The sequence below is a fragment of the Trichosurus vulpecula genome, chromosome 7, assembly GCF_011100635.1.
Source record: "Trichosurus vulpecula isolate mTriVul1 chromosome 7, mTriVul1.pri, whole genome shotgun sequence".
NCBI classification, from domain to species: Eukaryota; Metazoa; Chordata; class Mammalia; order Diprotodontia; family Phalangeridae; genus Trichosurus; species Trichosurus vulpecula.
Window position 1 is genome coordinate 10,060,377 of NC_050579.1, and position 27,399 is coordinate 10,087,775.

Sequence of the window (27,399 nt, forward strand, 5' to 3'; positions counted from 1 at the left end):
TAACTGTCGCACTAGAGGGCGACATTGTCAATCAGGAAAGGGATTCCTTCAGAGTTGGGTATAAATTTCATTTATGGAAACTGAGGCATATTACAAACTACTATTGGCAAATGGCAGGGATCTGAGTTCAGGGGCTGTGTCGCTGGAATTCCTGGGAAAGTTCAAAGGGGGAGGAGTCCAAAGCCCTTACCCTGTCATTAGGAGAGCTGGTTATTTAAAATCGTCATATTTTAAAGATAAAGAGCCCTTTCTGAAGCAGACAAAGCCCTGACTTAATCTGTTTTCTGCTGTGGAGCCTTTTTATGCAGTTTTGTGAAAGCAGGTTCTGGGTGACCAGATACCTCTCCAGGTTCTCCCAGGCAGGGACTGGGAGCCAGGTGACTTCTTCTTTCTCTCCAGGCGCACGGCTGCCATGCAGGAAGGGCTGAAAAGGGCCATTGGGGTCCCCTTGGGCCTGGCTCAGAAAGTGAATACCCTGTGGCCAACTTTGAAGGAGATGGCGCTTTATGGGAACCTGGCGTGCAAATCGGACCTGCAGGTACTGGGCCCAGGAGCAGAGTGTGCTCCTCCCATCCACTGAGGTGGCACAGGGCTGGCCTGGTGGCGCCTGCATAGTTATGGCCCCAGCTGCCTTCAGCCCCGGTCTCTCCCACAAACCCACATACCCATGAGTGGAAGTCAACTTCGTCAGGGGTTTGTTGTTGAACGGATGAGGGAAAACAGAATGCATTTCTTGGTGTGGTGGGATCACCTTATTGTTCCTAGTATCATAGATCTAGAATTGGACAGGACCTAGGAAATCAGCCAACCCTCTGTTGTGCAGAAGACAGTCAGGCCAGTGCCTGGCAACCCTGTCTCCTCCCCTCAGGTCACAACCTACTGCTAAAGTCTGTAGGTATGGCTGCTTAAAATGGCCACACTTGGTCAAATGCAGGTCACAGCACAGAATTTTCATCCTGAAAATGTGACCTGAATTCTGGACCAGAAGCCCTCCTTTGACATCTCCTCATGGCATGGAGATAACCCTGGGTCCTCAGAGCTGGTGCCCACCAAAAGCTCACTGAAGAAAATAATTCCTTAAAAATTAGAATCAAGCAAGTGGAAGCTAATGACTCTATGTAGCATCAAGAATCACCCAAACAAATCAAAAGAATGAAAAAATAGAAGAAAACGTAAAATACCTGACCTGGAAAATAGATCCAACAGGGAGAAATTAAGAATAATTGGACTACCTGAAAGCCGTGATAAAAGAGTCTGGACAGCATCTTTCAAGAAATTTTCAAAGAGAAAGAGAGAAGAGAGAAAGAAGAGAGAGAGGGAGAGAGACAGAGATAGAGAGACAGAGACAAAGACAGAGACAGAGAGAGGAGGAGATGGAGAGAGAGAGAGAGAAAAAGAAGAAAGAAAGGGGGGAGAGAGACAGAGAGATAGAGACAGAGAGATAGAGATGGGGGACGGAGGGAGGGAGAGAGAGAGAGAGAGAGAGAGAGAGAGAGAGAGAAGGAGAGAGACAGAGACAGAGAGACAGAGACAAAGACAGAGACAAAGACAGAGACAGAGAGAGGGGGAGGTGGAGAGAGAGAGAGAAAGAGAAGATGAGGAGGGGGGGGAAAGAGAGAGAGACAGAGAGAAGGGAGAGGGAGAGGGAGAGAGAGAGAGAGAGAGAGCTAGAGCGCAGGAGCACACTTTCATACTTTCATATGCTCTGGAGGTTTGTGGATGACATTCTGCTGACTGTATCAATGCTCAGAACATTGTAGAATCCTAGATGAAATATAAAATCAAACGAATTCAGTCTGATCGCCCACTTAGAAGAAACCAGGTGAATGCAGAATGACTATTATACAGATTATGATAAATTCCACCTGGTGACACAGGATAGTTAGGCTCCAGTAGTTTCTGTTATACATTGCAGTGCACACTCCATCCGGTGAGGCAGACCCCCTGCGCCCACGCCCGATCACTCAGGAGACAGTCTTTAGGAGTCATTGTGGCTACAATAGTTCTCCTTGAAGGCAGCCTAGTCCTGAGCTCCTCTGAACCCAGGTGGACCTCAGACAGCAGACACACAGCCCATCACTGGGCCATACCTACTTGAAGGGCTTCTAGCTTGTCAGGGTCTTTTGGCTGGTGGCATGTCTCTAAGATCCCAGGGCTACCTCCATGCCAGGAATCATCAGAGGCCTTTCTGGGGCCGTGGCCATGTGGGGAGATCTGTGAATTCTGCTGTCTCCTGATGCTAAAGACTTCAGAAGGGACAAGAGGCCAGGTTCTTCTGAGGGGAGCCAGAGGGCACAGGAAGCTCTCAGCCTCTGACACCATCAGGGATTGTACCAGAAAGCAAAAGTCAGTATTAACTGGGCTTCAAGCACTCAGTATGTGTGTGTGTGTGTGTGTGTGTTTTGTTCAGTGTGATTAGAGCCTCAGATGTGTCCAGACCATAAAGGGCTGAGGAGCTGAGGACCAGGGGTTAAGAGTCCTGGGGCCTGGCTCTGGGGTCTGACGTCGTTAGAGATCTGGGTAAAAACAATACGAAGGGGATCCTGAGTACCTGGAGACTTTAGGGCTTGAATGAAGAGAGAGGTGAGGCCTCCATGGGATGACAAGCAGCAAGGGGCTGCCTGTATATGCCCTTCCTCCCCACCTGGAAGCTGCTGAGGAGGGAGCTGGGCTTAGGTGTGCCGCCACACCCCAGAGACTAGCATCCTTGGGAGAAGCCGGCAAAGCCATAAGGGACAGAGGGCACAAAGGCCCGGGCACTGCTGGATTCGACTGCAGAGGCCATCTGGTCCAACCCCCTTATTTCACAGATAAGGAAACTGAGGCCCAGGGAGGAGGGACTTGGCTAATCATGCAGCCAGCCTGTCAGGAGCAGGATCAGGACTGGATGGAGGAGGCCAGGGCGCTGGCTCCTGTCTGAGGTGGGCCAGTTGGTTCCAGTATATCTGAGGAGGGCCAGCTGGTTCCAGGATGTCTGAGGAGGGCCAGTTGATTTCAGGATGTGAGACAAACTTTTCTCTGCTTTGGGCTTGTTGCAGGTGGCCACCAAAGCTTTAGAAACAGGCGTTTTTGGGGCCTATTTTAATGTTCTCATCAATCTAAAGGATATAAGTGATGAACAATTTCGGAGACAGGTAAGAAGTGGGAGGTGGGGTGGGGTGTCCACGTAAGCCTGACTGAGCCACAGTCTTATTGTGGTAGAACCCATGGGTCCTCCACCTAAATTGATTAGGCTAAGGCCTGCAAAAAAAACTGGGAGTCTGGAAATGGTGGAGGGGCAGAAACATAGGGAGAAATGTGATAGTCACTCTTCTCCAGATGGGGAAACTGAGGGCAATCCTTGTGTCCAAGTATTTCCAGAGTCTAGATCTACTTTGGGGGAGTCTTTCCCTCTCTTGGCTCATAGTCCTCAGCCAGGAAACCCAGGGTAATGCAGGCTCCCGACTCCTGGGACGCTGAGACTCACTCCTCACTTCACGGATCCAGCGCAGAGAGCGCTGGAAGAGAACTCAGAGCTATCCAACCTAACCCATACCTGTCCGATAAAAAGGACACTTCACTTTTTTTCTGGGGCTCCCTGGTGCCCTCGCATGGAGGAAGCATTGAATGAGTGAGTGCTTGTTGATCGATCGATGATTGCTCCCGCCAGACCCCTGCCAAGAGTCCTCGTTGTAGCATTCGAGACAAGGGGTCAGCCAGCCTTTGGTAGAAGACATTCCCTCGTGAGGGGTACCCTGCCTCCCTCCCCTGAGCGGCCGGATCCATGGATGGAGCGCCGGCATGACAGGAAGGGTCAGGTAGCCGCGCCCCCCCTACATCCCCCGGGGCCAAGCGGAATGAGGCAGATCTCTCCTCTCAACACAGCACTCAGGGGCTACTCCCCCCAAGCTCCCCCGTTTTATCTTCTCCCCACTCCCACTGGACTCATCTCCAGTCTCGACATCCTAGTCTGGAGGCGCGTAGAGTCACGATAGCACAGAGGAAGGCTCCACTAGAAGGAACTTTTGGCTCCCCAGGTGGGAGATACCTCCCAGAGTCCCGTCTCGCAGGAGCTTGAGGCCCTCCACTCCCCCCAGGCAGTGCCCGACCTCCGCCCTCTGGTCCCCGCCCGCCTCCCCCCACCTTGTCTTCCTTATGCCAGCTCGCGGGACGCTCTCCGCTCCAACCAAACTGGCCGCCGGCTATTTCCCAGACTTCTGCGTCCACTCTTCCGGCCCAGTGCCTTAGCCTTGGCAGGCCCCCGTGCCTGGACAGCCTTCTGTCCTCTTCCCTTTGTGAGAGGGGAATAGATTTGGAAATACAGGGGCCCAATTACTTGATAGGGAAACTGAGGTCGAGAAAGGTGATGTGATTTGTCTAACATCACACAGAGTCCAGATCCCCAGCCCCCTCCTCCCCCCGCCTGCCCCCCTTGGCTTCAAAGCTCAGTTTGGGTGTTACCTCCTCCAGGAAGCATGTCCTGATTCCCCCTCTTTCCCTCTTCAAATTAACTTTGCATTTACTGACCCTAATTCCACCCTCACCCCAAGCCCCATCCCCAGCTTACCCAGGAGAGCTTCGCTTGGAAGGGTGCCCAAGACAGCCCCACTCCGTTGGGGCTCAGCTTGGTTGGTCCTGTGCTTCTACAGGTCTTTCCATCCCTTTTAATCCCTTTACTGTACAGTCTTCCTCATTAGAGTGGAAGCTCCTTGGGGCACCAACTGTTTTTCCTAGCTTGTTTTTGGTCCTTTTCAGTGCCATCTCCTCCTCTCTACTTCTCCAAATGCAACCCTCTTTCAAGGCTCTACTTAAATTTCTACCTTTTTGGTAAAGCCTTCCCTGCCCATCCCAGGCAGATATGAATTTTTGTGTCCTGGAAACTCATTTATTTTCAATTAGTTCAATATATGTCTTGAGTGCCAACATTGCCAAACAATCAAATAGTCAGCCAGAAAGCACCCATTGTGCTTTCTAGAGTTTTTCCATTGTGCCCAGCTCTGCAACATGGCTGGGTGCTGAAGGAGTCCCTGAGGCATTTTAGGGGAAGCTCCTGCCTCTCTCAGCAGATACAAGGTGTTCTAGATTAAGCACAGAATGATCAGAGGCTTCCACCTGCATGAGTCCTCAGAAGCTCATCCGAAGTTGCTAGGGGTGTCTTTCTCCTTCGGTCTCCTCTTTGGTTTTCTCCATCGACCATCACTCAGCTGTGGAGGCTGCCATAACTTGTGATGGAACCCCAGCTAATGTCTCAGCTCTGGATGGGACCAAAAAAGAGACTAGAAGTGGAGACATGAGTGGAATTGATAGGGGCCTTAGGTAGCCTCAGTGGAAAGATGGGGCCAAGTCATACCAATAATGAAGCATGACTTTTTTCTCTAACACCTTTGCTTTAACAAAATGCTTTACAAACACAATCCTCCTTGAGCCTCACAACCACCCAATGAGCCAGGAACCACATGGATTATTGCTCCTGTTTTAACAGTTGGAGAAACTGAAGCTTAGCAAGGTCAAGTTATTTTCCTATGGTCTCAGAATCACTTTTAGTGGTGAGATTGAAACCTAGCTCTTTCTGGCTCCAAGTCCAGCATTCAGTGCCAGCTATGAAGCCCTTCCAAGAAGAATCCCATTCATCCATCCACCCACTCATCCATCCATCCATCCATCACTCCATCCATCCATCCACCCACTCATCCATCCATCCATCCATCACTCCATCCATCCATCCACCCACTCATCCATCCATCAATCTATCTATCTACCCACCCACCGGCCCACCCATCCATCCATGTGTGCCTTGTCCCTGGCTCAAAGATAAGCCCTTCTGCTTTCTTCTTCCTCCTCAGGGATGAGAACAGAACAGTGCAGGGGGAGGAGGGTAGGGTTTAAAAATTAAGTTGGGATTCCACTTTAAGGTAAGGAGCTCCAGAGAGTGACCTTTTAAGTGACAAAACTTGTTTAGTTCGTGTGACACTGCCCCATCCTGAAGTGCTGCTCTTCATAATTTGCAAAAGACTCTGCATGTCCAAACCAGATCACTTCCTTCTCTTCCTCCTCCTTGTTCTCTTCCTCCTCCCCCTCCTCCTCTCCCTCCTCCTCCTCTCCCTCCTTCTCCTCTTCCCCTCCCCCCTCCTCTCACCCACTTCTTACTTCTCCTCCCCCACATTGTCTCCTATCGTCCTCTTTCCCACACCTTTCTCCCTCCTCCTCCTCCTCATCCACTTTCCTCCTACTTCCTTCTCCTTCTCCCCTTCTCCACCTTCCTGGTCTCTTTTTTCCACTTATGTGACCTGGCTCGAGTCTCTTCACCTTCTTGAGCCTCAGTTTCCCCTTCTGTAAAACATGGGGGTTGGATTCAGTGGCCTCTAATGTCCTTTCCATCTGGATCCTTGGAGTCTCAGAGTCAAAGGCTTGGTGCCTCCTTCAGCACCCAGCCCCTCACAGTAGATATTTAACCCATGTTTGTGGAGTTGTCCTAAGCAGTGGGTTTCTCCCAGTCATATGCAGTGCCAATGATCCTGGTTGGCTCAGAGGAATCACCCCAGGTTTCCAGAGTCAGACTTCCTACAATCTGATTTTATTAGCATGCAGTCATCCCAGCAGGGCCTTATTTCTGTTTTCCAGATGAAGGTACTACCTTGATGGGGCACGCCCTAAGGAGAGGGAGGGTAGGTCTGTCTCACCTTGGACAGTTCTCTGGCCTCCTGATCCACACCCTGGATGGGGGAGGGGGTGGCCAGAGCTGCTTGGCTGAGGGGGACCCCAATGCAGAAGCCTGAAGGTGTGTGGGGGAGGAGGGCTACATTTGGGGTGTTCTACCTCCCACCCCATGCCTGGAATGCTTAGAACCTTTGGCTGGCCCCCTTCAAGGTTCACCCCAAGGAGTTCAGCCTTTGAGAGGCTTTTCCTGAACCCCACCATCCCCACCTTATGGGTTCTCTCATCATTCTGTCTTTGTTTTGAGCACATGTTGGGGGAGTGGTAGACAGGATTAGGGTTAGTGATTGTGGAGACAGAAGAGCCAGTTCAAATCTCCTCTCTGATACTTACCACTCATGTCACCTTGGGCAAGTCACTTAACCTTTGTGGGCTGCTTCCTCATGTGTACCATGAAGGGGTCTGAGGGACCTCCCAGACCTAGACCTGTGTCTATGTGGGGGCCCCTCCTACCCAGGAATGTGCTGCATCTCCTTCCTGGAATATAAGCTTCTGGAGGGCAGGTATCCTTTCCCTTCTGTCAGGGCATCCTCAGTATGGTGCCTGGCTCAAAGCTGGTGCTTAATGAATCATATCACATCATCTCGAACTTTCTGAAGGGGAAATGTGTCTGCGGCCACTGGACTCCATCCAAGGAACATTCAGAGGTAGATCTGGAGGAGACCCTAGAGGTCATGAGGTCATCCCCTCATTGCACAGAAGAGGAAAGGGAAACCCTGGGATTCCGGGGGACTTGCCCACTGTCACCAGCTGCCGAGTATCCCAGGGAGGATTGAATGCTGAGTCCAAGAGAGAAAGCCCCTGAGGTGTTCCTGGGTACTGAGTGGGGACATTCATTTACTGTGGCTGGGGCTAGAGGCCGAGGGTGGGCACCCTCCTTCAGGGGGCTCCCTGTAGCTTAGCTCTGTGGGCCTGGAATGGGGAGCCCCCAGGGCTGCCCTCTGGCAGCCTCAGCTCCGGGTCCTTGCTCTTGACCCAAGGAGGATGGTCCCCAAGTGGAGCCCTCTTGGTGAACTTTGCAGCCCCAGACAGCCCCATCACTCTCCTTAGGGGTCAGCTGACAAGTCCTTCTGGGATGCACCAAAGTAGCCAGAGTGAAGTTTGGGGTGTGGCTAAGAACTCCACCTTTCTAGAAGCATTACCCTTCCATGGGGGATGATTGGACAAGTTGTGGTCAAAGACCTTAACGGGGTGCCAAATGAGGAAGGCTGGAAAGACTTGTTCAGACTGATTCAGAGTGAAGTGAGGCCGGGTTGCGAGGGTTAGGAACCCTATCCCTAAATGCAAGTTTTGTGAGACCTCGAATAATGAAAAGGGCCACAAGCATTGAGTAAGGCCATACTGTGCACCCTGTGCTGGGGATACAGATGAGGAAAGAGTGTCCCTGCCCTCAAGGAGCTTCTGCTTGCCCCAGGTAGGGGACGACCATGGCAGAATGGGTTATCTGTGTCAAGACAGGCCCTGCTGCCTGCTTTTTTGTTTTTTTGTGCTCATTTTTTATAGGGGCAGGGTCTCTTGGGAGAGGCTTTGGGAGGGACAGTGATGGTGGAAAGTCAAGGTACACAGATCCAGTGGGTCAGAGAAACCTCCTAAGGGCTCAGGGCAGGGGGGTTGGGTGGGCCTCAAGGGGGAAGGGAATGGGCTGGTCTCAGCCTGGAGTGTTTTATTGCAGGCAGTCCCTGCTCAGCATCACATACATAGGGCCTGTTAGTGCTGGAAGGGGAGTGAGACCACTGAGTCCTGCCCCTTAATTCACACAGGACAGAACTGAGGCCTGTAGGGGGGACAGGACTTGCCCCAAATCACACAGCTGGAACTCAGGAGCACAGCATTTGGAACAGAGTGGGACCCTAGTGGCCATCTTGTGTAGCCCCTTGATTTGACAGGTGAGTAAACTGAGGCCCAAGGTCATGGATGCCTGCCCCTCTGTCTCCTGACTGTCCATTCCAGAAAATATCGGTCACCACCTTCATAGACTGTTGATTGAAAGGGAGCTCCTGCCTGCATTTCCCCCTTTCAGATGAGACAAGGAGGCTGTAAGGTTGGGAACTCCCCTGTACCTCCCCCATAATCGTGGAGTGTTCTTTTTAACACCAGAGGAAGAGGCAAGTATCTGAATATTGATCTTAGGAGTGGCTTAATCAGTCATTATGAATACTTACAAACAAGGGCAATCTTCGGTCTGGGGGAGGCCAGAGAGTTTAGTGGACCTGCTCCCTCAAGAACCCCCAAATCTCCCTCATAATTATAGAAAACAAAGTTAGGAGGAGCTAGAGAGCACAGCCCCTTCATCAGTGGAGATTTTTTTGGTTTTCTGCTTAGTAATGAGCCTGGGCATTAAGCCAATGTTATGCCCAAACACAAGTTTATATATTGATCATGTCCCGGTCACATGTATGGCACAATATTCTTAAATAGGCTTTCAATAGGCAATATAGTATGTTAAATTTTAACTCAGTGTCTAAGTTATGATTTAGTATCTAAATTACGATTTGTGAACAGGTTGCCATAAAGCCCAAAGTCCAAAGGGCTTCCGCCTTTCACGGAGTTTAAGTTTTTATGGCTTTTTGCTTATTTACTGTATTTTAGGGCTTTTCCCCAATTTGAAACATATAGAGGTCTCTGTGTAAAGGTCTTCCCCAGGCCTGGCTGCTCTGCTCCACAGTTTGGCCTCTCCACTTAACCCTCCATTTGTGAGCATTCTGAGAGTGTACCTTCTCTCCTCAGGTGATATATGGCCTCCTCCAGGGTCCACTGGGGAACTGCCCACGGAGTGAGTCATTTCTTATCAGAGGCCCTATGTCTTGGGTGGGTGTGGGTATTGACGTTCCTGGGTTCCTGGTATACACCTCTCCTGGTGACAGAGAGGAATAATTCAGGGACTGGTTGTCCTGCTTCACCTTTTCTAAGGGTATATGGCCTGGGCGTCCACCTTCTGTAAACAAGATTACATCTGGGCCCTCTTTTCTGAGGCTTCTGATTGGCTGGGATAAGCTACCTCTGAAGGCCAGCCCTGGCATTTAAGGGGAAGTCAGTGTGTGAGCAGGAAGGTTCTTGGTCCTGCCTCTGCTCTCATCACTTTGTGGAAGGGACGTAGGTATTTCTGGATCTAATTTGTATTATTGGGTTAAAGTCATGGGGATTGGGGGCTGCTATCTGTAGGAGTGGAGGGAGGATCTAGAGAATGGCAAGGTCTTTGAAGCATTGACACAGTATTGGTGCAGAGGGGGTGTTTCAACGTAAAGAGAATTGGGTTAGGAGGCTTAGCTTCCCACCCTGGCTCAGCTACTCATCACTTTTATGACTGCCTCCCCCTCCCCCCAGGCCTCAGTCTTACTTTTCCAAATTTTGGAGACTGGGCTGAGTAATTTCCAATCCCTGAGCTTGGCTCAGTCCAACAAGGCCAAGGTTGCTGCCGTCCTGCTCTGGGCACAGCCCCATGCCTGGCACTAAGGCTCAGCCAAAGACACACAAGTTGGGTCTCCGATGGTTTGTCTGTCTCTGGCAGGTTTCTGCACTGGCACAGGCAGGGGCAGGAGAGGGGGGCAGCCCTTTCTGCTGTTATCTTGGCTCTCTGTGACAGCAGCACCATCTGAAAAGAACACTTGGCCTGGCCTGTGGGTAACTCCCACTTGAAGAATCCCAGGATGGGCTGGGCACTGGAGACCACAGCACAAGAGGATCAGGGAAGGGCACTCGGGGTGTTTACTTGGAGAAGAGAAGGCCGCCTTCCAGGATGTGAAGGGCTGTCATATGGAGGAGGGATTAGCCCCTAGAGGCTACAAGCAGGGGCAATGGTAGGACATTCAAAGAGGCTGACTTAGGCCAGATGGTAGGAACAGCCTCTTGGCAAAGTGAATGGTGCCAAAGAGGAATGGGCTTCCTCAGGAGGTAATAAGTTCCCCATCACTAGATGTATTCAGAAGTAGGATGCTCACTTTTCTCAGATGTCAGGGAGGAGGTTGATATATGACTTGTACCAGGTGGCCTGTGAGGTCCTTTTCAATGTGAAATCCTGTTGATCAGGGGTTTGTAGAGGTCTTATCTTTTTCCTGGGGAGGAGAGACTAGTGGTTTTGTGAGCTCTGAGAAAGGCTATTTTCTGTGAAAGTGGAACCCTTCCATTCTGACTCAGTTTGTCAGAGAGGGGAATCTGGGGTCTGCAAGCATGGGTCAGTGATGCCCAGCTCTGACAGGTCCCATCAAAGTAAGAGGGTTCACAACCAGGCTCAAGGCTAGATAGAGCTCAGCTTGGCCCAGGAACAATCTCACCGAGATTTGGGGGACTCATGGTCAGAGGGCTGGCTCCCCAGGGAGAGACAGTTTCCCACAGCTGAGCAAGATGACTGTCTTCCAAGGCAGAGAGGGTGTGGGGTCTGCATTCTTGGACAGTGGACCCTGAAGTGAGACAGTGGGTGTACTAGCAGGCACAGCCTGGCCCTTTTCTCCATCCAGCAGAATGAACTTCAATTCCTTGGCTTAAAGGACTTTAAAGGGGGACCTTGGAGGCCATGAAGTCCACACCCCATTTCACAAATGGGGAAACCGAGGCCCAGAGAGTGGGATTGACATGCTCAGGGACACATAGCTAGGGAGCACCTGAGGTGAGATTCAAACCCAGGCCTTCCTGATTGCAAGGCCAGTGTGCTAGCCACTGGTGCTGGAGGAATGGGGAGATGATGGCTTTGTGCTTTGAGCTGGAAGATAAACAACTGGCATCATCAATGCCTGAAGTCCCTGAGCCAAACGCTTGGAGTCTGGACCAGTGTGGACTCCCTGAGCACCAGGGTCAGCTCAGCATTCCCAGTTCTTCATGACTCTTGGCTGGAGATCAGCTGGGGGAGGGGCTGGCCCCTCGGCCCTCTCCTCCCTCTGCCTGGTGGCTGTGGTGAGGGTGACCTTTGGCTTGAGCCAGTCCATAACCTGCCTCTTCCTCATGTCCCCTCCCACTACAAAAGGTCCCAAACTTGCTATCAACTTGCCTGTCCTGAGGCTGCAGGGTCCAGGCTAAAGTGATCTATGCCAGAGGTGGAAGGCTCCCATTAAACTTCCACACTGTGGCACTTTTATCTGTGGGCCTGGGCAATCCATTCCCCACCTTGGGCCTCCTTTTTCCTTAACTTCAAAATGGGAATAACGGTAGTGATACATAACATTTATATAGCGCTATATAGTTTTCAAAGTGATTTACATCCATTATCTCATTTGGTGAAATGATGTAATAATTGAGATGATCGTGATACGCTGACAGTACAGGGCCTGGTCATTTGATCAATAGTTAATCAGAACACAGAACCAGTCCTTCTGGTTGGCTTGACTGAATGACTCATCATGCAGGCCGTCTCCATCTTGTCTACGAGGAAAGCAGGAGACACTCAATCAAACACTTTGCTAAACTCAGGTCAGTTCTGTGTCCAGCATTTCACCCATCTCTCAGGAACCTGGTTGGAAAAGGGACCCGGATCCTCTTGGTGTGGCCTGTTTGTGATGAAGCCACACAGGTCTGTGGGATCTCTGCTGCCTTTTCTGTGGCTCACTGACCATTCCTTTAATAATGTGTTCTGGGATTTTTCTGGGAGTCAAGTTTGAGTTTGCTGCCTGAGAGTGTGCAGAAAACCATTCTCTTCCCACTTTGGACCATCTTGCCCTTCTACAGCCCTGTAGGACATGGGCCTCAACATTTCACCCCTGCCAGCTCTTTCAGTGTGGGAGGGTGTGGCTTACCCGGGCTGGGTGTGCCCAGCTGCTTATTTCCCTGCTTATCTCGGCCCAAGCCTTTATTCTGTGCTTTCCAGTCCAAAGTTCACCTTCCTTGGCAGAGAAAGGGCAGCTGCTCCCTCACTGTTAATGCATCGTGAGCTGGAAGGGGTTGTAGGCCCTGATTTGTCAGATTGGTCCCATGGTCAAGGGCAGGCAGACTTGAAGGTGGGTAGAGGAGATATTCAGAGAGGTGGCCAGGGTAAGGATGAGTGTCAGGAAGGCCCTGGGTCCCTGGGGTCAGCAGTTCCCGGAGAGAGGTGGGATGAGGGCCACAACTTTGCCATCTTCAGAGTTTGCCCCTGGGGGCCCAGGCAGCAAGGTGGAATTCACAGGAATTTCCTGAGGTGATTTGTCCTAGCTGGGCCAGGACCAGGTTGGGTGCCATCTGTGGTTCCATCAGTCTGGGTGTGTCGTTCATCAACACCAATTGCAGTCCTTCTATGCCTCAATAGATGGTCTTTTCCCTCTGTTAATCCCCTTCTCTGCATTTTGTATCTATGTGTGTACACTGTCTCTCCATCTTTGCCTTCATATTCCCAGGGCCTAGCACAGGACTTGACACACAGTAGGCACTTAAATGCTTGTCAGTTGCCGTGGCCAAAATGATTCTGGTATTGAGCCTTTCCAAATTCAGGCGGCCTGGTCCACAGATGTAGGCCATGGCTGGCCAGTACTTGGAGCTTTTCCAGCTTGGTAAGCTCCCTAAGCCTGCACCACACTGGCATGATCCTCAAGCATCAATCAAAAAGCAAGCATTTGTTAAGCACCTACTACATGCCAAGCCCTGTGCTGGGTGGTGGAGATACAAACGAGAAACAGTTTTTGCTCTCATGGGATACATTCTGTCAGAGGAAATGTCACATCCACATAGAAATAAATACATCCCAGGGAAGGGAAGAAACAGGTTTCAAAGTCCACAATGGGGGATGTCAGGACTTTCCAAGGAGTGTGAGTTCAGCTTCATCTTCCCTGTCCCCTGCCCTGTGGCCAGCACTGCTCTTCAGCATGTACCTGGAGGCTTGTTCCAGTCCTTACAAACATTCCCATGGTCCACCTTGAGCACAGTTAACCTGGAGCCTCTTCTGTGATCCTCATCCTTCATGTGGCCATCCACACTCCCTCAAGCACTCAAGATTCCACCTTCCTGTCTCCAATCTATTTGTGATTTTCTTCCTATTTATATCCTCTTCTGCTTCTCAAGCCACAGTTGGGGTGGATCGATCTGAGAATCCAGCTTCCTTGGACAGCAGTCCATGAGCCAAGCTATAGCAGAGACCAAAGACCTTCTAGTACCAGATCTCTGAGGACTGCTGACCAGGCTCAGTTGAGGTAGACCAGCAGGCCGCATAGTAGGGGCTTATCCTACTATTTGCAAATAAGAAAATGAGATTGACATAAGCCTTGACTGAAGTCTGGATCTTGGAGATGATGCATGAAACACACTTGGAGAGAAAAGGGAGCAGACCTCTCAGATATACGAGAGAGGATATCATGGTCCTACCAGACAGGAGCCCTGCCAGCACAGTCTGTGTTAGCACCCATACTCTAAGCATCTCAGCATTGGTGGTGCCATCTGCTGGTTCATCCAGTTCCTGACCTAAGGTGAATGGGCAAGTGCAGCTGACTTACTAATGGAGCCAACCTGGAAAGAGTTCTCCCTCTTGAGGTCCTTATTACCAACTGCTACTGCTTCAATAACTTTCCAGGGAACTGGAAGAATTGGAGAACCCAGAGCAAACCTGCTGAACTGGGTGCATTTTCAACAATATTACCGGTGTGGAGGCCTCAGTTTCTTCATCTGTAATATGGGAATGATAATTGACCCAGTGATGGAGTTGCCAACAACGGACAGAGTCAACTGTGTTCTTTTCTTCTGTGTTGCGACATGCATTAGTCTGTCTCCTTTATCCCACTTGCCATCCACAGTCATGGAAGACTTGTCCTGAACATTTCCAAGTGATAAATATTAGAAAACACTGGTTACAAAGAGCAGGTTAGATGTACCCTCAAGAAGCTATTGAGAGAGGGGCCTTTGAAGGACATGTTTTTCTTCCTAATGTGCATAAGACATTATTTGACTGGGGGCAAGCCAGAGGGAGAAGATGAGAATTTCACATCCTAATAACTACCATGTCCTTCTGTATTTTAGGCAGCAAAAGGAGAGGCAGAAATGTGGCATCACCATCCAGGTAAGGCTTCAAACGTCCAGCTCCTCTTCTCTGTGCTAGGGCCACAAAGTTCATATAGGGATGCAGTAATGATTGAAAGTTGGCAAATTCGGGGGGATCACCAATGGTTTTGGGGTACCATAAGGAAGGCCATCCATGAGCTGGTAAGGGATTTTAAAAAATAATTACCACCCAATAACAGATTATGAGGTACTCTAGTGCAGAATGGTGGCCTTGGAGTCCAGGACAACCAAGTTCAATTTGTATCTCTGACATATCTTGGCTGTATGACCTTGGGAAGGTCCAAAGTCCTGCGATCTCCCATTTCCGCAGGCAACTCTGTAAAGCAGAGGCTTTTGTATGTGTCCTAGACCCACTGTGGGCAGTCTAGGGAAGCCTGTGGACCCTTCTCAGAAATGCGTCTTTTAAATGATTGAAGGAAAAACTAGATCTCTGTTAGAGGTTAGTGAAAATAAAGGCAGAGCTGTTTTCTCACCCAAGTTCACAGGCCCCTTCCATGGATCCCCAGGGGAAGAACACCTGCTCTCCAGCTTCTAACTGTCAAATGAGCAGATCTGCATTGGGAGAGGGAGTTTCCTCAATGGAAGTTCTGTACCCCACTGAAAGGACACGCCCAGTCCCAAACAGATGGATGTTGATGGTTGGACGACTCTTCAACATTTAGAAAGTAGCTTTCCAATGATGATCTAGGATCTGGCTTTTCAGTGACAGCACTGCCATATTTCCAGGACTTGTGATTTCTTGGGGGTAGGGGAAGAGGGAGTCTTCCCTCTCTCCATCCATGCAGATCCCAGACCACACCTCCCAGACTTAGGAGCTTTAGAGGATCTCGGAGAAGGATCTCAGAGGTCATCTAGCCTAACCCTCTTCACTTTACATATGGGTAACTGAGGCCCTAGAGGCTAAATGTTTTGCTCAGGGTCACAGTGGTAGTAAGTGGCAAGGCCAGTCAGACAATAAACATTTTTTAAATGATTTTATTTAATTTGATATTTTTTAGTTTTCATCATTCATTTCCACAAGATTTTGAGTTACCTTCCCCCCACTCCAACATGGAATATATTCTGATTGCCCCATTCCCCAGTCAACCTTCCCTTCTATCCCCTCTTTCCCCTCCCCCCATCCCTTTTCCCCTTACTTTCTTGTAGGGCAAGATAGATTTCTACGCCCCATTGCCTGTATATCTTATTTCCCCATTGCATGAGAAACAACCTTCTTTTTGAGCATCTGCTTTTAAAACTTTGAGTTCCAAACTCTCTGACCTCTTCCCTCCCCACCCACTCTCCCTAAGAAGGCAGACAATTCAACATAGGCCACACATGTATCATTATGCAAAACACTCCCTTAAATAGTCATGTTGTGAAAGTCTAACTATATTTCCCTCCCTGCTATCCTGTCCCCCTTTATTCAATTTCCTTTCTTGCCCCTGCCCCCTTTCAAAAGTGTTTGCTTTTGATTACCTCCTCCCCCTATCTGCCCTCCTTTTTATTTTCTCCCTTTTTTGTCCCTTTCCCCCTACTTTCATGTGGGGTAAGATACCCAATTGAGTGTGCATGACATTCCCTCCTCAAGTCAAATCCAATGAGAGCAAGATTCACTCATTCCCCCTCCCCTGCCCCCTCTTCCCTTCCAATGAACTGCTTTTTCTTGCCACTTTTATGTGAGATAATTTACTCCATTCTATCTCTCCTTTTCTCCCTTTCTCAATATATTCCTCTCTCATCCCTTAATTTTATTTTATTTTTTAAGATATCATCCATTCCTATTGAACTCATCCTGTGCCCTATGTCTATGTATATGTATATTCCATTCAACTACCCTAATACTGAGAAAGGTCTCATGAGTTACAAATATCATCTTTCCATGTAGGAATGTAAGTAAAACAGTCCAACTTTAGCAAGTCCCTCATGATTTCCCTTTCTTGTTTACCTTTTCATGCTTCTCTTGATTCTTGTGTTTGAAAGTCAAATTTTCTCTGTAGCTCTGGTCTTTTCACTGAGAAAGCTTGAAAGTCCTCTATTTTATTGAAAATCCATATTTTGACTTGGAGCATTACACTCAGTTTTGCTGGGTAGGTGATTCTTGGTTTCAATCCCAAGTCCTTTGACCTCCGGAATATCATATTCCAAGCCCTTTGATCCCTTAATGTGGAAGCCACTAGATCTTGCATTATCCTGATTGTGTTTCCACAATACTCGAATTGTTTTTTTTCTGGCTGCTTGCAGTATTTTCTCCTTGATCTGGGAGCTCTGGAATTTGGCTACAATATTCCTAGGAGTTTTCTTTTTGGGATCTTTTTCAAGAGGTGATCGGTGGATTCTTTCAAGTTCTATTTTACCCTGTGACTCTAGAATATGAGGGCAATTTTCCTTCATAATTGCTTGAAGTATGGTGTCTAGGCTCTTTTTTTGATCATGGCTTTCAGGGAGTTCAATAATTTTTAAGTTATCTCTCCTGGATCTATTTTCTAGGTCAGTAGTTTTTCCAATGAGATATTTGACATTGTCTTCCAGTTTTTCATTCCTTTGGTTCTGTTTCATAATATCTTGATTTGTCATAAAGTCACTAGCTTCCACTTGCTCCAATCTCATTTTTGAGGTAGTATTTTCTTCAGTGGTCTTTTGGACTTCTTTTTGCATTTGGCTAATTCTGCCTTTCAAGGCATTCTTCTCCTCATTGGCTTTTTGGAGCTCTTTTGCCATTTGAGTTAGTCTATTTTTTAAGGTGTTATTTTCTTCAGTATTTTTTGGGTCTCCTTTAGCAAGTCATTGACTTGTTTTTCATGGTTTTCTTGCATCACTCTCATTTCTCTTCCCATTTTTCCTCTACTTCTCTAACTTGCTTTTCCATCTCCTTTTTGAGCTCTTCCATGGTCTGAGACCAATTCATATTTTTCTTGGAGGCTTTTGATGTAGGCTCTTTGCCTTTGTTGACTTCTTTTGACTGTATGTTTTGTTGTTTGTCACCAAGAAAAGATTCCAAAGTCTGAGTGTGAATCTGGGTCTGTTTTCACTGTCTGTTCATGTCCCCAGCCAACTACTTGACCCTTGAGCTTTTTGTAAAGGTATGACTGCTTGTAGAGTAAAGAGTACTTTGTCCCAAGCTTTAGCGGCCTTGTGCTGCTGTTTTCAGGGCTACTTCTACACAGTAAGCTCTGCCACACCAGCACTCGTCCTCCCCCAAGAACCGCCTACCCGGACCGTAACTCAGATCCAAGCAGGCTCTGCACTCCTGCTCTGATCTGTTGCTTAATTCCTCCCACCTGGTGGGCCTGGGGCAAGAAGTAATTGCAGCTGGAAGCAGCCTCACAGCTGTACCACTACCATGCCCCTGGGGCTGGGGCTGACCTTGCACTCCTTTCACTTAGTTCTAGCAGTTCTACCCACTAACCTTCTCTGTTGTCTTTGGTGTTTGTGGGTTGGGAAGTTTGGTAACTGCCCCAGCTCCCTGATTCAGGGCTCTACACCTGTTCCACAAGGCTTCCAGTCTGGTTGGTCCTGGTGGGGCCCACGTTGGGCTCTGCTCTGCTCCCAGCTCTGTGTGATAGACTCTTCCCAGAGACCATCCAGGGTGTCTTAGGCTGGATCCCAACTTCCCTCTGTTATTCTTTTGGATTCTGCAGGTCCAGAATTTGTTCAGAGCCATGTTTTTGCAGGTGTTTGGAGGGACCTGGGGGAGAACTTAAGCCACTCCCTGCTTTCCAGCCGCCATCTCGGCTCTGTCCCAGACAATAAACATTTAATAAGGGCCTATTATGTGCCAGGCATTGTGCTAAGTGCTGGGGATATAACGAATGCTAAAAGACAGCCCCTGCCTTCAGGAAACTTACTGTCTAAAGGGAAACAAAAGGCAAAGAGCTATGTAGAAACAACCAATGTATGGAATAAGTTGGAGGAATTCCATGGAGGGAAGGCCCTAACATTAAGGGGCATTGGGAAAGGATTTTTTTGCAGAAGATCTTAGCTGGGGAAGCCAGGCTTTGGAACTGGAATCTTTTCCAAATCCTCTTCTCTTCCTGTTGTGATAAACTGCCTCTCACTGATAGTCTTCCATGGTGCTCTTCCACTCTGTCATCAGTTATTTGTGGTTTGTTTGGCTTCCAACCACTTGGTGCAGGAATATTGGATCTTTTGGCCTCATGTCAAAGTCTATAAGGTACAGCTTGGTTCCACTTTACCAATAAGTAAATGGATCATGTGACTCACTTTCTAACACCTAGCTAATAAGTGGTGGTCAGGACTCAAACCCAGATGTTACGACTCCATAACCATCACTCTTTTCATTGTGCTGTGTCATTTCTATAGGAAAGAGAATTCTTTTCTGAAGGCCTTTGTGGATGGGTGATGAACTCGTTCCTCAAACCTCGTTTATTATTCTATTTTTTTTCAAACCATCACTTATTATGGGAACAACGCAGTACAGCTCTAGAGTCAAAACATCTGGCTTTCCATTCTACTTCTGACACCTCGGTCACTGGTTGACCTTGGAAAGTCCCTTCTCCTGCCTGGGCCTCAGTTTCCTCATCTGTCAAATGGGGAGGTTGCATGCACTAGGTGGCTTCCGAGGCTGCTTCCAGCTCCTACTCTATTAGCTGTCTTCCAGGTACATCATCCTGTTGTGGTCGGGAAGAACATTATAATTCTTGGAATGGGCACATGCACCTGTGGCTGATATAAGCCTGGTCTAGACAGGGAAGGCAAGGAAGGATTCCCCAGAGGCTTCCAAAAGCCTCCCTCAGTGCTCTGAGGCATGGCAACCTCCTGTGGCTTAGTAGGCCTTGTGTGGCAGGCAGCCTCCTGTGGTGGTCTGGACTGTGAAGCCAGGGCCTTGGTGAATTTATTTAGGTGGGAAGAGAAGGAAATTGTAAACTATCTTACCAGTGTTGTTCTTTTTAAAAATAGGAGGGCCGCCCCCGGGGCCAGGTGGGCACCCCCATCATGGCCCCCACCCTCACGGCCCCCACCATCATGGCCACCACCACCCCGGTGGTCCTCCACATGGCCCATGGATGGGCCCAGGAGGACCCCACTGCCCTCCTCCACCACCCTGTGGCCATCCTCCTCCTCCTCCTCCTCCTCCTCCAGGCGGGCATCAAAAACATATTCACTATAAGGTGAGTCTCCAGGGTGAGTTTGAGGCAACTCTGATAGAGCCGGTATCCTCAGAAGGAAGCTGGCAAATGAAATATTGGTGGCTTTTTCTTCTGATGTAACCCTTGAGTCAGAGACTACCCTGTGGAATGAAGAGCCAAGGGACATTCTGAGGGCCTGGGTCACCCTCTTGGCTCACAGCCCCATCCCAGAAGCCTGAGAACATTCATCATAGGACCCCCCCCTCCCCCACAAGGAGTGCAAGATCCTAGTGGCAGGAGGCACTTTTCTTACAAGGGGGAAAACAAGACCATACTTCTAGAGGGAGTGAGGCCTCCTCCTGGCCTCAGAGGCAACCCAGTCCAACTGTGTCCGCTTATCCTCCATCCTTTTCCCTTTTTCCTTCTCTCTTCCTCTATGCTCCCTTTTTCTGCTTTATCCTTCTTCCTTTTCTTTCTTCATTCTTCCTCTTTGCTTCACCTTTTCAATGTTACCTCCCCTGTCCAGATATGGACAAAAGGACCTCCAGATTATGCCCCTGCTCTTTCCTTGTGGGTCCAACTCTTGCGATTTCTTCTATCTCCCCCTGGTTACTAGCCAGACCCATGGTCTTGCTAGTTCTTTGAGATGGACAATCTTTGTGCAAATGGACAGAGAAGGGAGATGGGGGGCAAATATTCCAGGATAGGCTGCTGTTAAAATAAGTGGAGCGGACAAATAAATAGAAAACCTGAAGATCAACCAATCCTGTGGATTGGGACGAGGTCCAGTCTCTGGAGAACCTTAAGGAAGCCATGAACTTAGATTCTGGGGCTCTGTGTCCAAGTTACATGTACTTTCTGGGAGACCTGATCCTTTGAATTAACTGCTTTACTTCTATCCTTTGTCCACAAAATGGAGATGATAGTTGAATCACTCCTTAAGAGTGAAGAATATTGACCAAAAACACAATAATAGAGAAGTGGTATGGTGTAATTTATAGAGAGCTAATAGCAAGGTCAAGGAGAGCTGGATTTGAGTTCTGCTCCTGACACATAAAGGTAGTGTGACCTTGGATAAGCCTCTTCCTCTCCCAGTGCCAAAGACAATTCCCACCTACAACTCAACCCCATCTCAATTCTCCAGTGAAATCCCATTGTTGAATGCAAGTAAAGCCTGATCACGGTCATTCTTATTCCCTCTAGAAGACCACACTGGACTTAGAGGCTGTGACAGTGATAAAGGACCCTTCCTATTACTGACATTCCATTATATTTCATCTTACAGGGATTCCATCTTTCATGGAATTGAGCTCATTTATTCAACAAACAGCAAGCATGTGACTGGTGTGCTCAGCTGAGTTCCTGGATCTCTCTACTTTTTTATCACATGCATTCAGATAAGAAGATTTGGATTCGAATTCTGCCACTGTCACCTGGGATAGCCACTTCACCGTTGTCTGCCCCACTTTCATCATCTGTCAAATGCGGGTGCTAAAAGCCCTTATTTCATAGCATTGCTGTGAGGAGAAAATGAGCTAATAAATAGAAAGCACTGTGTGTCAGCTCTTATTATGGCCAGGTATGCCAGGTTTAGTCTTGGGAAACTTCTTTCTCATAACATTGGTACAGTTCCTGTTTGTGACCACTCAGAAGCCTCTGTCCACCAACACAGGAACTCATTGCATTTCTAGCTTTCCCTTAGGAAAACTCAGTTCACCCAATAGCAATGAACACTTGCTATACATCTGAAGACAGATCATACTTGTTATGTAGAATTTAAGGAAGAGAAATGGGATTGACCTATTTGCAAGTTGAGTCATTAAGGAACAAAAATCACCCCACCAGGAGGGGATATCTCAATAGTGTGAGTGGAGTTGGCAATCCCAGGGATGGCAGTATCCAGGCACCTCCTTTTGTGGCCTCATTTTCCTGGAGTCTAGGTGCCGTGTTAGTGGGCACTTAGTGCATGAAAAATGCTTAGTGATTGAAGAACTGCCCATTTGTGCTCATGTCCACATGCCTGGTATGCATCCAGCTGATCTCTGGTCCTGTACACCCCATTCTGTAGCTCCTGGCATGGCTCAGGAACCCTTGGCACTGATGCTGAAGCTGCTGCATATGCCATGTCCATAGTCACCACATCATCACCATAGCCTGCTGTCCTGCCATTTCTGCCCATGGCTTCTCTTCCTTCCCCAAACAATTCTGTCCTCTTCCATTTGGCATCTGCTCCTAGTGATCCTGGCATTTTGGCAAAGAGTGTGCTTTTTAATCAGTACCCATCCGAGACAAGCACTTAATGTATACATGAGGGGAGGGCCAAAATTTGGATAAGACATGTTATCTGAGCTCCCATTATGAAGCTCCCAGGCTAGGAGATGCTGTCAGGGAATGGGATTTGTATTTCTAAACCAGAGTTTTCAAACACGGAAATGGTGAGCCCCTTGCCAAAGATAAGAACAGTTAATGGTAAAAATGAAATCTTGGAAATCTAATTAAAATCTGCAAAGGACTTTAATTAAAAAAATGAGAGATAGAAAACTGCACTCACACACACACATACACACACAGCATTACATGCAATAAGCAATAGCTACATTGTAGGAGGAAAAACACCATAGAAATTCACAGGAAATAAAATCCAGGAAAGAAGGCAGTGGTAAAACTCAAAGCTACAAAAAATGTATTAAGTATGGATCACAAGCAGGATAAAGTAGAGATTCTAACTCAAGAAGGAAAGACTCATACTTCCCTGATACTTGGTGGGAAGAGCCCCATGAGTATAATTCAAAAAGAACAGTCTAGATACAAAACAAAAAGAAAAAGTTGCCTTGTGTATTAAGATGATGTGGGGCTATATGGGAATCAGAGGGCAGAATCTATCTGTGCTTTGGAATCATCATCCCTTCCTTCTGCCAAAGAGGCATTTAGGGCTGGGGGCATTTCTCCCTCCTTTTCCAGAGGGAAGCATAGTCATTCTAATGATGGGGATCGGTTTTGTTTTTCTTTCCATTCACATTCCTGTAGTACTCATCTCTATGGTCTTCTTGATTCTGCTGCTTTATGTCAATTCCATTAGATCTCTCTATGTTTCTCTAAAGTCTCCGTATTTCTCATTTTATAACGCACAGTAATATTCCATTATATTCCTGCATCACAATTTGTTATACACTTCCCCACTGATGGGGACCTATTCTGTTTCCAGTTCTCTGCTATCATAGAAAATGTTGCTATGAATATTTTGGCACATATGGGCTTTTTCCATCTCTGCCCTCCTTGCATATACACCCATTGGTGGGTCAAAGGGTACAGACATTTTAGTTATTTTTTCAAAGGCATAATTCCAGACTGCTTTCCATAATGACTAGACCCATTCCCAGTCCCATCAACAACGTGTATTCACTTTCCACATCCCCACATTCTGTCTTTTGTTCTCTTTGTCAGTTTGGTGAGTCCTGTGTGAGAGGCAGAGTCAGAGTTGTCTTGGTGTTCATTTTCCCAATTATTAGTGATTTGGAGCAATCTTTTATGTGGTCAAAAATTGTTTGTGATTCTTCTTTGAGAATCATTTGTTCATATTCTCTGACCTTGTCTCCTTTGGGAAATGATTCTTGGTCTTATAATTTGCATTAATTCCTCATGAGTCTTGACTATCTGAGCCTTAGCAGTCTCACTCCTCCCCTCTTTTTGGGGGGATTCTCTCCAGCATTGCTGCTAATGATTCTAACAATAACCAGCATTTGTATAGCACCCTCAGGTTTGCCAAATGCTTTACAATATTGTCTCATATGATCCTCACAACAACCCAGAGAAGGAAGTGCTATCATCAGGAAATTATTATGAGGAAATGGTAGCAGACAGAAGTCAAGTGACTTGCTTAGCGTCACACAGTTAGTAAACAGCAATGCCCAGAACCAAGCCCAGTCCTCTAGATGTGCTCTGAGCAGGGCAGAGAGCAGTGAGCCTATCCCCTCCTGTGTTCTGAGCATGAACCCTCTCCCACATAGTATGGTTTAGGCTGTTAGCTCCATCACTGGGCATATCATACCATGGACTCCTTTTGAGCTCATAGTCCATACCACCTCTCAGGTCTTTTTCCCCAGAAATCATTTTCTAGCTAGGCTTTCTCCATTCTGTAGTTGTGAAATTTATTTTTTGAACCCAAGTGCTGAACTTTTGTCTCAAATTTCATTTCTATATGAAGAAGTAAAAGGTTGAGAGGTGCTTGACACCCCAAAATGTTGATGCACCGGGTCCTGCCGAAAGAATTCGACTCAAGCCTTCTCACCCAAGAGAAAAGAGAAACTTTATTAGGGATTCACCACAATGGGCTGTCTTAAGAAATCCCCCCCTTTGTGACTCCTGTTTCCACAAGCAGGCCAGATTCAACCTACTGAATTAGATTGAATCTGAGCACCTTCATGGAGGCAAGATGGAGATTATATACACAAAGATTGTAGGAGGGATTGAGGGGTGGTCTGGGGTGACTAGAGGAGGGGTTTAGGGAGGGTCTTGAGGGGAAGTCCAAGCAGGGCAAAGTGAGGTAATGGGATTAAGGGTGGGAAGTAGCTGAAGGCATATCAAGGGTGGGGAAGTAGCTGGACAATAAAGGGCGAGGCTAGGTAGAGATTTGGGCCTAATGATAATGTGAGGCTTGTGGCCTTAGGGGAAGGCCAGATCCAGTTGGAAGATTCAAGGACAGTTCAAGGGGGCTCCCAGAGACTGTATTCCAGATTCAAGGGGGTTCCCAGAGACTGTGCCCTCATCAAGTAGACTCAAGCCATATTCCTACCTGGCAGGGCCTGTCTTTGGGTGGGTTAGCTCTCCTTTCCAGTTCCATGTCACCTGCCAGTTTGATAAGCATGCCTGCCATCTCTGCCTTCTTCTGCATCACTGGCACAGTCTGCTGGGGCCCTATGCTGAAGACCTCTACCCAAGCAAACCATCTCTGTTGTTAATGACTCCTCTGGGATCTAGTCATTCTACTGATTCTGAGTTTGCCTAACTGCACTGCATCTAACACAAAGGATAATAAGGATTGAGATTAGGGGATAAGTCATCTGTGGATAAATGAGGGTGGAGTATGGAATTTCTGGGTTATTTAGCCGGGTGACCCAGGATTCACTGTGGGAAGAACACAGATGTTTAGGTCCCCGATGGGCAGGTGAACAAGGAAAGATCACAACGGTCTCATGCCCATTTCACCCTCTAGAACCAATCAAAACTGTAAGCCAGTTTGCATTGGGAGGCAAGGAAAAAGTTTATTGGTCAAATGTCACAAAGTTTGTTTCTGGAAGAAATGTGTTGGATTTTAATTGTGTGGCTGAGCCTGATGCCCCCAGTGGCACATGTAACTACAAGGGGGCAGGCATGGGATCCCACAGCTTCTCATGGAAGGGGATCAAGGACAGCCAAGAGGAGAGGTGAGGAGGAGGTCTGCAGCCCCAGTGGGATTTGTAGGAAGTCGGCAGGCATGTTGTGGGGGTCCTAACTATAGCAAACACAGCATCAGGAGTTTTATCCCAGGCCCAGGTCAGGAACAGCATGAGGTCAACAGCCTGACATAACTGCCTTTTCTGAGGGAGGACCGAGCTCACTCCTGAGGGGGCACATGGTGGCAATGAGAGGGAAGGCAGACCCAAGTGCAGGGAGCGAGCAGGAGACGAGCACAGGGGCACCACTCTGGGAAGAACAAGGCTCTCTGTAGCTGGGGGTGAGGCAACGGACCAGCACTTATGCGGTACCGAGTGTGTGCAGCCCTCCTCCACTACACGAGAAGGATGGGATCTTTGCTCTTGAAATCGAGGCGTGGCAGATGAAGCACCGATGGAGGAAAGGCACCGAGCAGCAATCCCAGCAAGCAGGAAAAGCAATGTAGGAGTGCCAAGAAGGCACGGAGCCATCCAATGAGAAACGGGCACTTGGGGCTGGATTCCAAAGGGGTGACGGGGCAAGGGCAAGGAAGTAGAATGCTCAAGTTCCCTCATCATGGACCTTGGCGAGGAGGTGGGGAGAGGCTCCTGGGTAGGAGGGGGCAGGGACAGGGGTCCTGGGCCGAGGGTTTTGCAGGAGGCAGTCTGTCTGCCTGCTCGGTGGTCTTGGATAGGAGGCCACGATGCTCATAATGGGTGCAAGAGGTATGAGAGAGGCCCTGCAGGACCTGGTGTGGGGAGGTGGTGAGGCGACCATCGTGCTCCAGGAAAAGCATTCTGCTGTGTGCGTGAGATGGGCTGGAGGGAGACAGGCTCCCCACCAGCACTGGTGAGCGCTGCTCTGATTATGTGTCTGTTTATTTGTTCACTCTCCTGGAAGCTCTGCATTCACTTCTACGGAGGTGTGGGGGTGGTCAAGGGAACATGAGAATCCATCTCGAAGATGGGACTGGAAGGTTGATAATCTGGATTTCATCAGGATTAACGTGGGAATGATGAAGGGAAAGCCCCCTGGGAGCATCCTGGAGACTCATGAAGCCTTTTGTGCCTCATCTTAGGGGGTCACTGAGGTTTCCTGTCTAAAATGCCTCTGATATGGATCTCTCTGTGTACCCATGCATCCCCACCTGCACTCACACACATGCAAAGTGGGGAACTACTTGGTACTTGAAGAAGCTTTGGAAAGGTTAGGCTATGACTTGGAGACCTTCTGCGTTCCCGTTTTCGATTAGCACCATTAAGAGTTTAGGACTATTCACTGCTCGTGGTTCTTCATGAAGAATCCAGATGCATTCCCTGCCTGGCCTGCGGGAGTGCTCCTGCTTCTCGGGAGCCCCACCAGGCTAAGGGACGGAGCTCCCCATCACTGGCTGAAATCAGAAGAGAGGAGCGGGACCGCATCTCAGGGGTCTGTGGACATCTGTGTTCTGGGATCAGGACGGGGTGCGGGCGAGATGGAATGCATGGGACATGTGCCTTCTGAAACCTTTGGTGAGAGCTAGCAGATCCATCTAATGAACCTATCGAAGAAGCTGGGCTGGGACAGGCTGTCGTAGTCCTTCTCTTGGAAGATGGCGGAGCGATCCCCCAGGCTGATCTTCATGAGAAGGTCCATGTCGACGTCATGTCCCAAGGCCAGCACGGTGGGCATGACATTCTGCTTCTGCATGGAGTGGAGGGAGTCATTCAGGCTCATATCACCAGTAATGCCGTCGGTGATGAAGACACAGGAGAGCTCAGCGTTACGGTGGGCCCGCCTGCTGGTCCATGATGATGTTGTTGATGGCATGTATGATGCCGGTGCCGATGTGGGAGAAGGAGTTGAGGTATCGGATGTTGCTGAGGGCATTGTGGATCACCGTCAGGTTGGAGTGAGCGGGAAGATGACCTCCTACTCCCTCGCATTTCCTTACTGGTGGAGGGCCACTAGGGCATTCATGGAGTGGTTGTGTCTCCGGGCTAGGGTCAGCCTCTGTGCCACCTCCTCCACATAGCGGTGAGCCTTGTGGAAGTTGCGCTTCCCGATCCTCTCTGAGCCGTGCACCAGGAAGACAATATCAACAAGCCATTGGGTACATTGGGCTCCGTACAGTTCTGGGAAGGAAAGGAAAGATTCAGTGATGGGCAGGAAGGAAATCAGCCACAAGCAGGAGTGAGAGGACAGAGAGCCATCTGTCATGTCTAGAGTCCTGCCTCTGCCAAGGGCTGAGCCTATTGACTCATGGTTGGGGCGATGGGAAGATGATGGAGAACGT

At 48.6% G+C, this 27,399-nt stretch overlaps 2 protein-coding genes across 2 annotated transcripts in view; one reads left to right on the forward strand and one right to left on the reverse strand.

The window, feature by feature from the left end:
- LOC118856516 (collagen alpha-2(VI) chain-like) overlaps positions 1-27,399 on the reverse strand; it is a 115,150-nt gene that overhangs the window by 45,566 nt on the left and 42,185 nt on the right.
- On the forward strand, positions 12,404-21,269 carry LOC118857047 (histidine-rich glycoprotein-like). Its single transcript, XM_036767639.1, has 4 exons — positions 12,404-12,617; positions 14,602-14,641; positions 19,543-19,754; positions 20,998-21,269. Exons 1-4 carry the CDS (start codon positions 12,540-12,542, stop codon positions 21,019-21,021), a joined length of 354 nt encoding a protein of 117 aa, XP_036623534.1. The 5' UTR covers positions 12,404-12,539; the 3' UTR covers positions 21,022-21,269.

Excerpts from the sequence above, each read along its gene's own strand:
- LOC118857047 (XM_036767639.1), top strand. The coding sequence starts at position 12,540 with ATGCATCGTGAGCTGGAAGGGGTTGTAGGCCCTGATTTGTCAGATTGG. Across the intron at positions 12,618-14,601 it reads AAGGGCAGGCAGACTTGAAG|GCAGCAAAAGGAGAGGCAGA; the intron begins GTGGGTAGAGGA and ends TCTGTATTTTAG. Across the intron at positions 19,755-20,997 it reads AAAAACATATTCACTATAAG|GGATTCCATCTTTCATGGAA; the intron begins GTGAGTCTCCAG and ends TTCATCTTACAG.